This window comes from Rousettus aegyptiacus, unplaced genomic scaffold (assembly GCF_014176215.1).
Source record: "Rousettus aegyptiacus isolate mRouAeg1 unplaced genomic scaffold, mRouAeg1.p scaffold_m13_p_1, whole genome shotgun sequence".
NCBI classification, from domain to species: Eukaryota; Metazoa; Chordata; class Mammalia; order Chiroptera; family Pteropodidae; genus Rousettus; species Rousettus aegyptiacus.
Genome location: NW_023416284.1, coordinates 69144703 through 69161004, shown reverse-complemented (window position 1 = coordinate 69161004; position 16302 = coordinate 69144703). Strand labels below are relative to the sequence as shown.

The 16302-nt window shown below is 33.6% G+C and overlaps 1 protein-coding gene across 3 annotated transcripts in view; it reads left to right on the top strand.

The window, feature by feature from the left end:
* Positions 1-16302, top strand: part of CDKAL1 (CDK5 regulatory subunit associated protein 1 like 1) — a 626461-nt gene that overhangs the window by 312797 nt on the left and 297362 nt on the right. For all 3 annotated transcript variants that reach the window (XM_036229008.1, XM_036229005.1, XM_036229004.1), the window contains exon 10: positions 12877-13043. In XM_036229008.1, the coding sequence (XP_036084901.1) occupies positions 12877-13043 (167 nt within the window). The remainder of the gene's footprint in view (positions 1-12876; positions 13044-16302) is intronic.

Below are 16302 nucleotides of genomic sequence, written 5' to 3'. Positions count from 1 at the left end.
GTCCCAAATTCAATCCAGAATCTCATTAACATTTAGTTATCATGACTCTTCAGTCTCGTCACCTCCAATCTGGAACAGTACCTTTGTCTTTCTTTGCTTTTCCATAGCCTTGATATTTTTGATGTGTACAGGCCAGTACATTCTCTCAGTTTTATAGGCCCTCTCTCGATTTGTGTTTGTCTGATGTTTTCTCATGATTAAGTTCAGATTAAGTATTTTTTGGCAAAAATTCCACTGACGTGATGTTGCATACTTTCCACGGCATCAGGTAGATGATGTTGAGATGTCTCATTATAAGTGGGGTTCATTTTTATCACTCAGTAAAGGTTGTTCTTGTCAAGTTTCTCCACCATGAAATTATAATTTTTCTTAATAAGTATCTTATGGGGATATACTTTAAGATTATGAAATATCTTGTTTTTCTTCACTGTTGCACCCTAACTTTAACATCCATCGATGATTCTTACCTCCAACTATTATTACTGTGCTGTTTGTCCGATGGTGATTTTTCTATCTTTCTTTTTATATTTAATAATTGGAATTATAAGGAAGAACTCTGCTTCCTGCCCCCCCCCCCGCCCCCATTAGTTTTTTTTTTAGATATTTCTGTAAGTATGGATCGTGGGTATTTATTTTATACTGTACTTCAAATTCCATTACTGTCATTATTTATATTATTTCTCAAATTGTCCCACGTTGGCCAATTGAGATTCTCTTCAGATTGTCTCCTCTGTTCTTTTATAAGCTATTATAAATTTTTTGAGCATTTTCTTTTTTTCTGGCATGAGGAAATATTCCAAGCTCATTTGGTTCTCTCTGTGCCCCAATTCTAGAATCAACCATTTCTCCAAGCACCCCTTGTTTTTTTTTTTGGAGAATGGTGTTCGAAAACTAAAATAGGGTCACCATTTCGCACATCGCTTCTGAGATACCATCTTGTAGCTTGATCTTTTGCTTTTCAAATTTGTGGAGATCTATTGGAACTGAAAAGTAGCCAGTGCACTTTGGTACAAACTGATAATCTTCAAATAATTTCTAGTGAAATTCTGCTTTTTATCCTATTAAAATAAAATAATGCTGTTTTTCTTGTTTTGAAAGGAAAATATTAAGTTACTGGATAGAATCATCTCAATTTTCAATATTTCTCAAAAAATACATTACTGAACATGTATTTTTGTGGTAAGAGTTAAGGATTCAAGGAACTTTTAAATACAGTTTTAAATAGAATACTAGTTTTGCTTTTTTATGAATATCATGAACTATATAAATAAAATGTGCATGTCAGAGGTGACTTAAACATAATCACATAATGATTGTGGTAGAATCAGGAGTTTGTTAATGGCATTTTTCATTTATTAACTTTAACATTTTGCAAATTTTGATAAAATATAGCAACAAGCAAATAAAACACAAACATAAGTAAATGAAGTATAAATGTATAAGGAATAGTATCTTAAATTTATCAGTCATATTATTTAACTGAAGAATTTTCAGTTTCTTCTGATTAATTTTTTAAGAGAAAGTACAATTTATTGATGAATTAAAGTTTATGTTAATTCTTTCAATTCTTCATTGTAAACAATTCTATAGTCTGTATAATAGTGCTGTCCAATGAAAACATAATGTGAGCCATACGTGTCACTTAAAATTTTATAGTAGCCACATTAAGAAAAATAAAAAGATACTGATTTAATTCATCTTACAAAATATTTTAAGGTAATCATTTTACAATCAATATACAAATTCTTAATGAGATATTTACTTTCTTTTTTTCATCCCGAGTCTTTGACATCTGTGTACTTAGAGCACATCTCAATTTGGACTAATCACATTTTAAGTGCTCAAAAGCCACATGTAGCTGGTGGCTATCAGATAGTGCAGGCTTATACTCTTAATACATTTCATATGTTATTTATGCATCGTTTTGGTTTTCTTTAGTCATTTCTTATTTCTAATGCTACTGAAGCATTCTTTTGAGATTTTAGTTGATACTTCTCTTGCTGTCATAATTACAAAGTGTTATTTATGTTCTCTTTGAGTCATCGAATTGGCATTAACAGAGTTATTTTGGAGTTCCTTTCTTGGAAGTTAATTCTTATCCCTGCTCTGCTACTGGTTATTGTATAACTTTGGGCAAGTCGGTTAACCTTTCTGATCTTCAGAGTCTGTTTTTAAAATGAAGTGATAAAGTTTTTTGGCATTTTCTAACTAGACAATTCTGACTCTTAAAAGTGTCTTTGTGTTTGTCATTCAAATACTACTTTGATTAATACCCTACTATGCATTGTGTTAGGTATAGTACCAAAACCAAAAAGAACTATCTAATAGAATCTATTTTTAGTGCATCATGGTAGCTGGCCTGCTGTTAGACCATAAAGAAAGAGAAAAGTAGCCTTAATTCACTCTCAAGTATAGAATTATTAGTCTTACATCATATCTAGGTACAAATTGGAGAGCTCTGGATTGGAATAATTGAAGCAAGGGAAAGGGAGGATCAGCAGAGCTATTGGTTTGTTGTTTTGTATGGTGTCATCGACCAACTATATCTTACTTTGAAAGGTTGAATTATTGATAGTAAGGAATTATTCTTCGCTCCCACTGCTCCTCCCCATGACTTAGTTATTTTATAATGGCATTCTTTTTCCCCCTTAGGCTAGAGAAAAGTTAACATTCTATTTTTAAATACTGAATATTAGCTGTTTAGATTAGCCTCCCATAACAGAATTCAATAAAGGTCATTGCACTTAATTATGGTTATAGAACCACTTATTTTAAAACACACCAACCTCATTGGTTGTTTTAGCTTCTTCCTGTTTTATAAAACAAAAATATGGGCTTTACCATGTTTATTTAATCACAGGGATTATAACTTGTCATTCATATTTTAAATTATAAAATGTTTCCAAAATATAAAAAACAAGAGAAGCTAACATTGTTAAAACAAAATTACCAACTATATCAAATCCCAACATTTTATCATATTAAATTCAGAATTGTTTTAAATTTAATAATTAAAGATAATGTCAAAGCCTCCTATGTATATCCTCCATTATTCCATTCTGTTCCTCTCCCGTCTGGAGTTAATGATGCATTATAATTCCCATCATTTTATTGTTCCGTTTTTACTCTTTTACTGCCTTCTTCTGGCTTGAATGTTTTGATTCCATTTTATATCCACTATTGCCTGGTCAACTGTACCTTTTTGTTTTATTTGTTGGTTAATTGGTGGTTGCTGTGGAGTTTAAATGCACACATTAATCTGATCACAATCAACCTTCAAATAATAATAATATAACCATATAATCTTATATTTTAATTTTCTTTTTGCTATTATCATATATATATATGTATGTATATATTGCATTTAAAAAAAAAAGAGAGAGAAAAGCAACTAATTGTCATAGGCAAGGTTTAGTCTGTGTATGTCACATTACCTTCTATATGGTGTCCAGAGCTATAGGCATCTAATGAGGCATATATTTTAGTCTGTAAATATCTCTGCTTTCTGTGAGAGTGATGTTTGTTACAGGTCACTGAGAGACTCAGCTAAGAAAGACTTTTTGCTGTTCATAATCTACTAATGACATGAGATCTTCCTCAGAAGCTTTATGAAAGCAGACGGCCACAAGTAATTGATGACACCTTTGACACGGAACACAAAAATTGAGAAAGAAAATGGACTCAACCCCACATACTAATGGCCTGATAGATAGAGAGGCAGCCTGTTTCAGTTCATTAAATAATATTTATTAATATCAGCAAGAATAGCAGAATAAAGATTTCTGAAAGTCCTCATCTGTTAGTATAGGTCTAGAGCAGCTTCTAGTTTTAACATGAATTTTTTTCCACCACTAAGGCAGATACCTTTCTAAGGACTCCATCTAATGACTCATGCATTCTAAGGTCTTTCTTTTGTCTTGTAGGAACACAAACTGTTCTTGGTCCTTTATGAATTCTAGGAATTGTTTGGCCTACTGCTTTTCTATGCTTCTTTCTCCAGCCTTGGGATTTAGTTTCCATGCCCAGGAAGTACTCAGTCAAAAACTTGGGGGAGGAAGCCCTCTGCTGATCTTTGGAGTTCTGTCTCTGTGCAACTCTTACCTCTATAATATTTAATCTTGAAAACTGTGGCTTTCTGAACTATCATCTCTGTCTCCTCCCCTCAGTAAGGTCATAGAATTATGTTTGGTTTCCCCCTTTTCTGCACCGTGGGCTAGAAAATGCCTCCAGGCAGTAAGATAGGCAATCATAATCATAGGACTCACCTTGTTTGCTTCTCTCAAAAGTTGCAATCCTTCATCGCCTCTTATTCCTTGTCTGATAGCTTCATATATTTTGTCAGATTTGCTAGTTTATAACATTAAAGCAATTCCTGTGATAGTTAATGATTCATGTATAGAAATGGAAGTCCTCACAATATTTCCTTTTAATTAAAATTTTGTCGTGTCATTAATATGACAGGAGTCCACAATTTGCACATTTATCTATGGAAACAGACACATTGGTACATATAATTTTGATTACAATACCTTGGGCAAGCTATAGGGTTGATTATTGACATATATGTTAGTCTATTGTAATGATATTAAAATCACCTTTTATTAATAACACCTGAAAGTGCTTTGTTTAGAAATTTGAATTGAAGAGGTAGCTGATTATTAAATCTTTGATAACTCAGTATATATCAGACCTTTTTATTCTAATTATTATTCTTTTCCTCAAGGCACAATTATCAGCTTCATAAAACTTACAAATATTTAAATATTTTTTTGTGTCCTAGAATTGCACCCTACCCTTTTATTATGCAGGAACCATGCTCACCCCTTTTCCTCTTGTTTACTTTTTATTCACCAGAAAACATAACCATCTTCAGATCTCTGCAACATCAGACCTGTAAAGGGCACAGATTATAGGACTACTATAACCCACTCTTGGGGTCAGTCAGCAATAATAGTTAAAAACAGTGAAACTGATCTGAATTATTCCATTTATCTTTATAGTTACTTGATGTGTGGGCAGTGGATTCTTGAAAGTGAGCCTATTTTTTCTTTAATAAGAAAAAATGACTTTTTTTTTTTTTTTTGGCCTCGTAAGAGGACTCTATTTTACTTTTTCTTATTTGTCCTTCCTTCGGAAGTCGTAGCAGTAGTTTCACTCTCTTTGAACACTCTGAGTTTGTGGCAAATGTTGGTTTATTGGATGTCAACTTAAATAATACTGAGAAGCTGGGGCCCAGTAGTAGTCCTTAGGTTCTATTGAGTGGAAAAAAGGAAGAAGAAAAAGGAGAAGATAAAAGACTGGCATCACTCACTTCTTTTCCCTCTAAGTTCTACCAACTAGAAAGCATAAATGTGTGACTAGCTTCAGTTTTCTTTTACTTGTTTCTATTTAAACTTCTAAGTCTTGTTTCATGTGGTTTATTTAATTATAATAAATTCTCCCTCCAAAAAAGAAATGAAAGAAATGAATTTCTCTTAGAAAGACTGGACAATTTCCTGATCTATTATTCCTTTTTCTATTCCTTCTTATACACCAAATCTAATGATTTGAGAATTCTGAAACTGCTTTGAATATTCATGAGCTTTAGCTTGAAAGTATCTTAAAACATGGAGTTATTGAGAGCTTTCACTGGCAGTATAATATACATAATGCATATGGCTACAGCAAAGAGGTTATCAACATGTAATTTTTGCTCTCTTAGCTCTCCTTTATGAGCCTGAGCATCTTGCAACAACTTACGTCACCACTAGCTTCCATCTTATAATTCCTTTTCACCACAAACATCTTGTTCACTTCACCCAAGCACATGGACTTGTTTGTGGTTCCTTGAGAACTATAATCATGATCAGGCTGGGTCTTTGCACTTACATTCCCTCTGCTTCAAGTGTTCTTCCTTCAGATAGCTGATAGATAGGGCTTACTACCTTGGTTTGTTCAGGTTTTGTGTCATTGTGAATCTTCCTCAGCTATTCCCTGTCAAAAATAACAATATCCTTTCCCAGCCACTTTAGCACTCATTCCTTTTATCATGCTTTAAAACTTTTATTAGTGCTTATTTTTACTTGATAATATATTATTCATCTCTTAGTTTATTGTCTCTCATTTGAATAAATTTCAAGAGAACAGAGACCTGTCTCTAAGGTCTAGAATTGTGTCTGGCACATAACAAACTCAACAAATATTTGCTAGAAGGAGAATGAGTGTATAAATGAATGAATGATGTTTTATTTATATTGGGACACCTAAGCTACATACCTGATTCTTATCCAACTGAAGATAAGAATATAATATAAAATAGAAAACTACATTAAATACCCTAATTAGAACTACGGAATTTCAAGTCTTATTCGATTTGGTAGAATTCATCTTGAGAAAGACCTCTAAACCGTGAAACGTTTGTCATAAAAATATTCTGTCCTTTTAAAATTTAAGTTCTATTTGTTCTTCATTCTGTAATTGAATTCACTGGCCCAAATAATGCAAAATCCTTTGCTCTCTGGTTTCATTTATCCTCCAAACTGTTCTATACTTCTTCAAGTTAGTCTTGGAATCTAGATAACTTCCTATAATCACTGTGATCAGCTAATAATCTTTTCTGTGGGAAAGGTACTGTGTTGCAGGCATCCAACTATTTTCTTTTTCCCTCTTCCTACTTCCTTTTGTATCCGTAATGTTTGGACTGCTGAGAGTTGAGACGTTGTTATTGTTTACAGACAAAATAGCATCTCTCCCCACATCCTGATGAAATACCAGAGGGCCCATTCATAGACACTGTTGTCTGTATTTCTCTAGGGATATTTTTAAAAGCTCATATATGGAACAAAACACATTGTGGTGTTAAAAGGATAAACTTAATCTGCCTCTTTGAGGCTTATTGCAGATTTTGGACATTGGGGTGTCAGATGCCTTGTTTCCAGAAAATCTTTTGTAGGGTAATTTAGTTTGTCTTTAGCTTTCCATGATTTCCACATTCTTACAGAAGTATAGAAATAAACAATATTCTCTGTGATTATGCCCTTTCAAAAGAAATAAATTAAACAGGTTGTTAGTGTTTAGCAATATTATCAATTTATACCAATAATTTTTTTTTATTTGTTTATCACTGTAATCACAGGTGTTAGGATGCTCTGGAAATACTCTATTAACTCTTGTTACTAAAGGAATAAAGAATATAATTTTAAAGTTCATTTTATAGGTAGGTAATTGATCTATCTGAACTTATCTATAAGTGTAAAGTCTAACTTCTAAATTAAAAGATGATTTGTGTTCACTTTCTCTGCTTTCCAGCATCACTATAGGAGAGTGAGGAACTTTAAGCAAGACTGCCAGTTTAGTGTAGAAATTAAAAGAGACCATGCAACATACCTTGTAAGATTCAAGCTGCATTTCCATATTTTCCAAATAAAATTCATTTTGGTATTTCTTCATTGTCTAATATAGAGCTCAGTGCACTCCTGTGCATACTCTGTATGTATGCATGTACATACATATGTATGTTTAGATATGTATATGGAGCCAAAATTTATTACATGCTTTCTGTATGCTTTGCACTATAATTGTCCAAGGCATATATGTATTTTTAAAAAGATTTTTGTGCTTTAATTATAATGCACTGTGATACAGAATTTGCACAAGATTCTTGAGGGAACAGGAGAGGAGCATCTGTATTAGTCTGGGTGGTCAAGAAAGTTTTCTGAAAGAGGTATACGTTTTGCAGAGAAGAGTGGAAGGCATTTTAGTCAGAGAGAACAGCATATGCTAAAGCCCAGAGGCCTGAGCCAGAGTGAATTGCACAGGGAAATAAAATTGATTCAGTCTCGCTACAGAGAAGTGTTGTCCAGTATTAAGTTTGCCAAGAGCAGTAATTGGATTGTGATTATGAGCAAGAATGTTCTTGATCTTAGAACGTATATGTCTGTTGACTTATTTAGGTTAAAAGTGCTATCATGTCTGCAACTAATTTTCAAATGGTGCAGAAAAAAGAAAAAAATGTGTTTGTGGGTGTGGAGAGAGTGCTAACTGATGTTACAAAATGGTATATGTGAGTCTGAGTGAAGGAGGGCCATGTATTCATTGTAGTATGCTTGGAACTTTCCTATAAATTTAACATTGTTCAAAAGAAAATGTTAAAGAAAAATCCTTAAAGTCACTAAAATTTGTAAAAATAGTATAAATGAATAATTGAAGAATTAGTTAATAATTGTCTTTTGTGGTGGCCTATTAATTGGGTTTTTATTAGTGATATATAATTGTTATATAAAAGGTAGCCTTAGTTGGTCCTCTTAGAATGCTATCTTTAATAAAATTGTCATTTAAGTCCTTTATATCTAACAAGAAAACATAAAATCCTTGAGTGTCCAATAATAAAATTAGAAGGGACCAAAGGAGTTCTATTGTCTAATTTCGCTATTAGATGAATAGGCTAAATACATATAGAAGGCTCCCTAAGTATATTGTTACTTATAAACATCTCTATTAAATAAATTTCCATGACCTTTCAAATGTTTAAACAGTGGGTCATATTTATTTCCGAATTTTTCTAGGGTTATTTTTTTAGAAGAACGAGTCTATAAAAATCTAATTAATATGCACTGTGATCCTTAACAATAGACTATCGGAAATTAAGAGCAGAGAATTTAATGCGTATTAAATAAATATAGCATAATGTATGTTTAATTTATATGCCTTATTGACTATCGAAGAAAATGAAGCATGAAAGCTCGAATGGGATGGTAGAGAGAGATTAGAGGATGGAATTGAGAGGAGGAAAGGCAAGGGGAGTAATGAAAAGCAGAAAACAGGAGAAGGGGAGAGCACACATCTGAAAGATTTAGCAGACTTTTAGGTGATTTTCTTTGCTTAGTCGGTGTAGATTTTCTTGCCATCTAGTGCTCTTTAGCAATTCCATTAGACATAGTTTACAGTTTTTATATTTTTGTAATCCTTATTTTTATAGACTACTCATAATGGAATAATTGCAACAACTTATAATGGTGGAAATTTCCCCCCATGATAAAGTGAGAGCTACTAGAGAAATATCACTTCTCCGACTAGATGAAATCAGTCTTTACCCATATTTTAATTTATTACAATGGAGCTCATATATAGGAAAATTATACTGAGTCAAATTTTCGAAATTGAATTTTGACAAAGTTTGATCTTTCAAGAAAGATATTCTTTGTTGTGAGACTATTTTATTGAGAATATTATCTTTATTTTATTATTAACCCTTATGTCTTCTACTTTTTCCAACCTCTGTCATCTCAGATTACTTTGATACAGAGATCAGAATCTAGCTGTTGAGGTTGCTCTCTATTCATGGAAAAATAACTGAATTTCAACTGTAGGCTGATCTGTAATTACTTGAGTAAAATGATAATATATTCTAATAACTATACTTTTTTAAAGAGTTTTCCTTTGTAAGAAACATTTTATTTCTAATATTTGCTTTTTTTTTTTTTTACTAAAATTTACACAACAAAAGGATAGATGATCTGATGAACCTAATGTTCATTAGAAAAGTCAGATAGACTGAACAATTTAAGGAAAGTGAACAAAAGTCAGGTAAGTTGAACAATTTTAGGAAAAGTAAAATTTCACCTTGGATGCTTAAAAAAGCTAATTTTTGTCTCCCACTTTTCCAAACCCACTACTTTTTTTTTTTTTTTTTTTTTTTGGCATGTGTTTATTTTTACAAGAATGGGAGTTTTTTTGGGCATTCACTTCTCTTATCTCAGTTCTTCCTGCTTGCTTCTCTTTTTCATTTTCATGTGTTTGTTTTTATGACATATATTAATCAAAGTCCACATTATAGTGCAGATTGGGCTTGTCTCATAGGAGCTGATATCATATACACTTCCAGCCAGCCCAGTTCTTCCTTCACTTTGGTTTCTAAGGCCGTATTCTTCAATACCCACCCGCCTTTATCACCATCGATAGGGATGTGTGTGAAGTTCCCAGGATGTCTCTCATTGTCCCCTCGCCAGCTCCTGGATGATAGCCCATCTTAGATCACAGAAGTTTAATGATGAATCCACATCTGATATGAGCTGGAGTCGCTGTGGGGCACATAGTAGGTAACGGCCTAATAAATGTTTGATGGACGAATAAAGAAATGAATGTGCAAAAGAATATAGCTCATAACTGAAGTCCTTAAGGAATGAAGCTGTTTAGGCAAGCACTTCTGTCCATACGTATAGCCAATTAAGTGTGCAGATAGAAGCATGCATGTGTCCCAATATCCATTAGTGATTACAGACCGCAGCCTTCAGTTTCCCTGGTGAACTCATATGCAAGCTGACCTGACAGGAACTGCTTGCACTATGAGTAATCACAAGACTTCCCAGGGAAAAGGATGTCAGGCATGGGGATTCCATATTTAGCTTCACCTTTAGTATGAAATGAGTTTCCATATCCTAACTATTCAAGGGATCAGCTCTCATTAGAATTCATGCTTGAAACAGAACCTCACAGAATCTGAATTTTCTCACATTGATTAAGAGCAAAACCACCTTAGACAAATTTTTGGATTGAATTGGCCAGGCGCATTTCTCCTGAAGTCTGGGGGTTTCACATTTTGCACATGTTTTCTCATTTCATTGTGTTTTAAGCCAGGCTGCTATTATATAGAGCACTTTAGCAGCCTTGATCTTGGAGACATCAAGACCATTATTCCTGTTGTTGCTGATTTAGTGTTACAGCTGCTTCCTCTTTATGTGATTTAATTTGAAGTTTCAGCCCACCAGGGGGCTATTGGTCCCCACCTATGCAGCTTTAAGAGCTGGCTGCTGCTGTTTCTGCATGGATGTTATTTCCATTCCTATTCAAAGTGATTTTTCCCCTTCTATATTCGTCTAGCAGCAGTGAGGCACTGTTCCAGGAACTCACTCTTTCTACATAAGGCGTAGCATGGAACCATTTGGATGGAAAAATTATAAATTAAAATTATTCTGTTCATTTTAAAATATTCATATTGTGTTGCTCAAATGCCAGTAACTGGAAAATTATGGATAATGTCCTGTTTTTATAACCTTTTTCAGAGTGTTTTAAAATCTGTTTATGTTTTTACTTAGCCATCTCTTTTCCTGGAGTGTATTTTGTGATAAGATTTAAAAAAAAAAAAAAAGTTGTATGAGTCCAGTGCCTGATGACATATGTAATATTAAAATGATGATGCCAATAATTGCAACCCATTTTTTAAATAAAACAAAATTTACTCCATATACAGAGAATATTTATAAAATTATAAGACTACAAAAGGAGACTGTAAACATGCCAGACTATTCCTTTTAAGGATAAAATTTTCTTATTGAATGATTAAAACTAAGCAACAATTTATTAATTTCTGGAACTACATATTCAAATTAAGAAAACCCATATTTCGTAACACTACTGATTTTCAAATAACAGAGACATCTCCAACTTTTTAAATGGAGCTTTTTTTGATATTTCCTGTTTCTATGCTAAGCCATTAATTTCAGGAAACTGAAATCCTATTTCTATCCTTGTATTTTCTGTGTTGTATGGGTGTGGGTGAGGATGTGCATGTCTCAAAAAGATAGACAAGTAGGGGAAAGTGAACATGTTTTTGTGTAGGTTGGCTAGTTTTTTGATAAAGTAATTATACCTTTTATTCTAAAAGAAATAATGATTAGAGAACTTCATGTATATTTTTCTACCTCTGTGGAACACATTAAGGAAAGTGAAAATCTTTATGGTTTTGTGTTCTGTAAATTTTCAGTTCACATTCATATAAAAGCCATGTGTTCTATTTGTTGTCTCTCTTGGCTAGGAATATTTAAATGTATTTTTGAAATTCTGTTCCATCAACCAAAGACAATTTGAAATTATAATTTTAAGACTCTTTCTAGAAAATTATACTCTGATTCAGTCTGCAGTCTTTCTTTGTATGTCGTGTGTGTGTGCGTGCGCACGCGTGCACACTGAGGTTCTTAGAAGCAACAAATCACTGTATCATGAACAAATTTCACTGGCCCATTTATTGTTTGTTGAGCCTTGTGGACCATTCATTTGGCCTTTTAAAATAGGTTGATTCTTTAACTGAGTGTGCCATCAGAAAGGTTCTGTGCAAACCTAGGTGGATCCTTCTAACTCTATTTTATTCATTTTAAATAGTTCTGGGTTATCCAAAAGTATTTTCTTTTGATTTTTGGAAGGAAGCTATTGTAGGCTATAATATTTGAAGTCAGGATTCTTTATAACAACCATAGTACCAAAACATAGATCCATTTTTGAAGTCTGATTGATGGAAAATAGGATGCTGTCAGTAAGCAGATATTCCAATACAAATACTTAGTTTATACAGCGACTAACTTCTTTGAATGCAGCCATATGGTGTACTCTATTCTTAATTGGATAAAGAAGACAAAAAAGAGTAGTTACTACAAGAGAAATGGATACCTCGTAATTAATCATTTGTGAGTTAAACCTTAGCTACACTTGACATTTTTCCTTGGGTTTATTAGTGAGTTAACTGCTGATAGTACCTATTCTGAGAGTGACTCTTCAGTTATGGTGTTCAATAAAATAGGTATTCTCTGTGATGGGACTGAAGCTTTAGTCTTGATCAAAGTGCTTTGGAGGAAGCATGGTTTAACTGATTGACTGTGAATGTTAATCACTCCATAGGATGCGCTGATAATTTACAGCATTGTTGTAACTCTCTAGTGTTCATAAAATGAACTTAATAACCCAGTGCCACCATGGGATAAGCTGCTTTTTTTCCCCCCTTCAATTGAATACCCAGACTGCCTGCATAATAATGTTGAGAAATACTGCATTAAAAAGAGTGAGCAGCTGTATGATGAAGGGAACAGCTCTGCAACAGATTTGTTAATTATCTCCTTTGATTCACAGAGGGTGTTTGTGAGATATGGTTGACCAGTGAAGACACAGGGGCTTATGGCAGAGATATTGGCACCGATCTCCCCACACTACTGTGGAAACTGGTTGACGTGATTCCTGAGGGAGCGATGCTGAGGCTTGGCATGACAAATCCTCCCTATATTTTAGAGCATCTGGAGGTAAGGAAAAGCACCCCATTTCTATGCGGACACAGACACAAACCAATCCAGACAATGTGGCAGCCTCAGCATCATCACATGAGCTTCATTTAAAACCACTTTTACATTTTTTTTTTTTGTGGTCCCACATTACCAAGAATAATTGAGAATTTCAGATCTCCTCATTGTCAGTCTACACATCTTGTTTTTGCTTCCTCACTATTAATTAATGTTGCCTAGCTTTTCCAGTGCTTGCCAGATTGTCATAGTTCTTTGTTTCCTCTTTGCAGCCCTTCAGTTTTCCATTGCATAAATTTGCCTCAGTGCCTCCATTTAGAACTCTTGTCTAGTTCAGGTCTGTTAATATGTTGCATAATTTTGCAACCAGCAGTGAACATTGCATTATCTTTTATCTGAGTGTTAACCCTGTCATTAAGGATACTGTACTATAAGTTTGAGGATGTTTTAAGTTTCATTTCTTTCTCTGGAGATACTTAAGGGTGAAGTAGTATCAGAGATATAGATTTTGGTATTTTTCCATTTGATGCTCTTATGATCACTGTGAAAAAAAGGAGTTGTGATAGTGTGAGATCCCTGGTTTCATTTTATGCCTTCCATGGATCAGGACGCTTACCTTCTAGTTACTTCACATTAAACCAGAAAAATGGACATGTGTACAGGTAGTTGTTGTACTTGATGACAAATGACACAATAAATATAAGCAAATAACATGAATGAGAAGCAACCATTTAAATGAAAAAGCACATTCTAGGACCCGTGACTATTATTTGAGAAATAAAATAATATATGAATTAAAATAATTATATTAGGCCCATATTTATGGAAATTTAATAAGTGCTGTTGAAAAGTCATGTGCAGAGCATAAATATAAGTCACTTATATTTTTAATTAGATGTGTTCTTTGCAATTAGTTTTTTTAGAAAAATAACATTCCAGAAATTTAAAAGCAAGTGTAGTTGCTGTAATTTAATACATAAATGAAAATGATTATTTAAATATTTAAAAGATTGTTGATTTGATTTGAGGCCTATACTTGTTGAGATTGTTACTGAAAAGCCTAATATCAACAATGTATTTTAGAAATTCTGAAAACAGCGTTGACAGCAATCTGATCATTAGTTATTAACATATAATGAAGAAATTCAGCAATTTCAGTTTTGTAATTTGCATATTCCTAGCTAGCCAGATCTTTTAGTAGAGGTATACTATTTGTTGACAGTGATACTTTGGACAGTGTGGAACAATTATGATTTGCTATTTAAAAATAAGTTTCAGACATCAATTTTTACTTATTCTTTGACTCAACACTTGAAAAAGCAAGCAATTATTTATAAAAACCACATATGTTGAGAGGTGTAATAGTCTTGCTATGTTTGCAATAGATATGAGACATACATTGTGAAGACCAGGAGATGAGCTAGATGTGTGGTGGGTAGGAAGGGAAGTAAGCCCTACCAATATATAGTCAATAAACAACTTTGTCAAAGATCAAGGGAACCATAGTAGCTAGAGTTAGAGACAATCAGGTAAGGAGTAAACACAAGGGGGGAAAATGTGTATTGGCTCTGAGCTGACTAACCAAATACCTCTTGGAATAAATCCAGCACTTTCAATAACTACATGATAGTAGAAACTAATAACCACATTTATCGGAAACCCTGATCCTCAGCATCTAAAGTAGTGCTAGTTGTTGACCTCAGAGTAGGTGCTCCAGGAGAGTATCTAAAAAACCAACAGAAAATGATAAATATAGCTTTACCTTTTACTTGGAAAAACACCAGATGTTTAGTTCATAGATTGTGGTTAGAAGGATAAATTCTGATTGTCATGACATTACCTTGTTAAAATTCTTACTGTTAAGATATTTATAACATTGGCCTTCCCTCCTACACTGTCATTTTCCTGAGTCAAGGATCTTGCTATATCCACCTCTGTAAATACTCCACCCAGGATTGGCTCAATAAATAAATGAAGAAAAGAAAAAGAAAAAACAAAAAAACCCAAAAATCTGGGGTAGCAATATTTATGACAGACAAAGTAGACTTTAAAACAAAGCGTAGAACAAGAGACAAAGAAGGACTCAGTAATCCCATCTCTGGGTATTTATTTGAAGAAATCCTAAACACTATCTTGAAGGGACATGTACATCCATATGTTCACTACAGCATTATTTACAGTAGCCGAGATATGGAAGCAACCTGGGTGTCCATCAATAAATGAATAGATAAGAGGTGATACATAACCAATAGAATATTACTCAGACATAAAAAAGAAGGAAAACTTGCCCTCTGCAACAACATGGATAGACCTAGAGGGTATTGTGTTAGATGGAGTAAGTCAGACAAAGAAGGACAAATGCTGTATGATTTCAGTTACATGTGGAATCTAAAGAACTAAATAAATGAACAAACAAAACAAACTCATAGGTACAAAGAACATTTTGATGGTTGCCAGGTGCAAGGGCGGGGTGGTGGAAGAATCGGTGAAAGGGGAGAAGGGATTAAAAAGTACAGATTGGTAGTTACAAAATAGTCATGTAGATCTAAAGTATAGTGTAAGGAATATAGTTAATAATATTGTAATGATTATGTATGATGTCAGATGGGTACTAGATTTATTAGGTTGTTACTTCATATGTTATATATATGTCTATTCGCTGTGTCGTATACCTGAAACTAATATAATATTGTATGTCAGCAGTAATTAAAAAATAAATTATTATTTTTTTTAACAATGAAGGAAGAGTCTTCTTCATAAAATAAATTGTAGAGCCCACTTTGTAGTCTTAACGTTCTGACCAGAAGAGGCCGCAGAAGATGATACAGTAAATGAGCTTCAAGGGCAAGAGTTTGTCCCAAAGAAAGCCACCCATTCCTATGCACTTCATAAACGGGGATTAATCCAGTCCTGTTGTGCCACATCAAGGGAAAAAGCAATCCAAAGGAAACAGATGAAAATGAAACCAGCAAAGGTGTACAAGAATAACAGACTCACACCATTCAGACGTAAGAGCTTTTAAAGTCTTATTATGTTGCTTTGACAAAACCTAAGCACCTTAGTAGTTCTTATTCTCATCTAAGTAGAAGAGCCCAGAATTTTCAGCGTTCCACAAATACATCCTTATGTAATAGGACAGGTAGCTGATCTCCAGAGGCTTCACTGGCTTCCCATTGTGAAAAAGACATTAGAGAAGAGAGCTCAAACCTGGTGAACCTCAGCCAGCGCCCACCAGTACGTTATATTTCCCCATTTAATACTC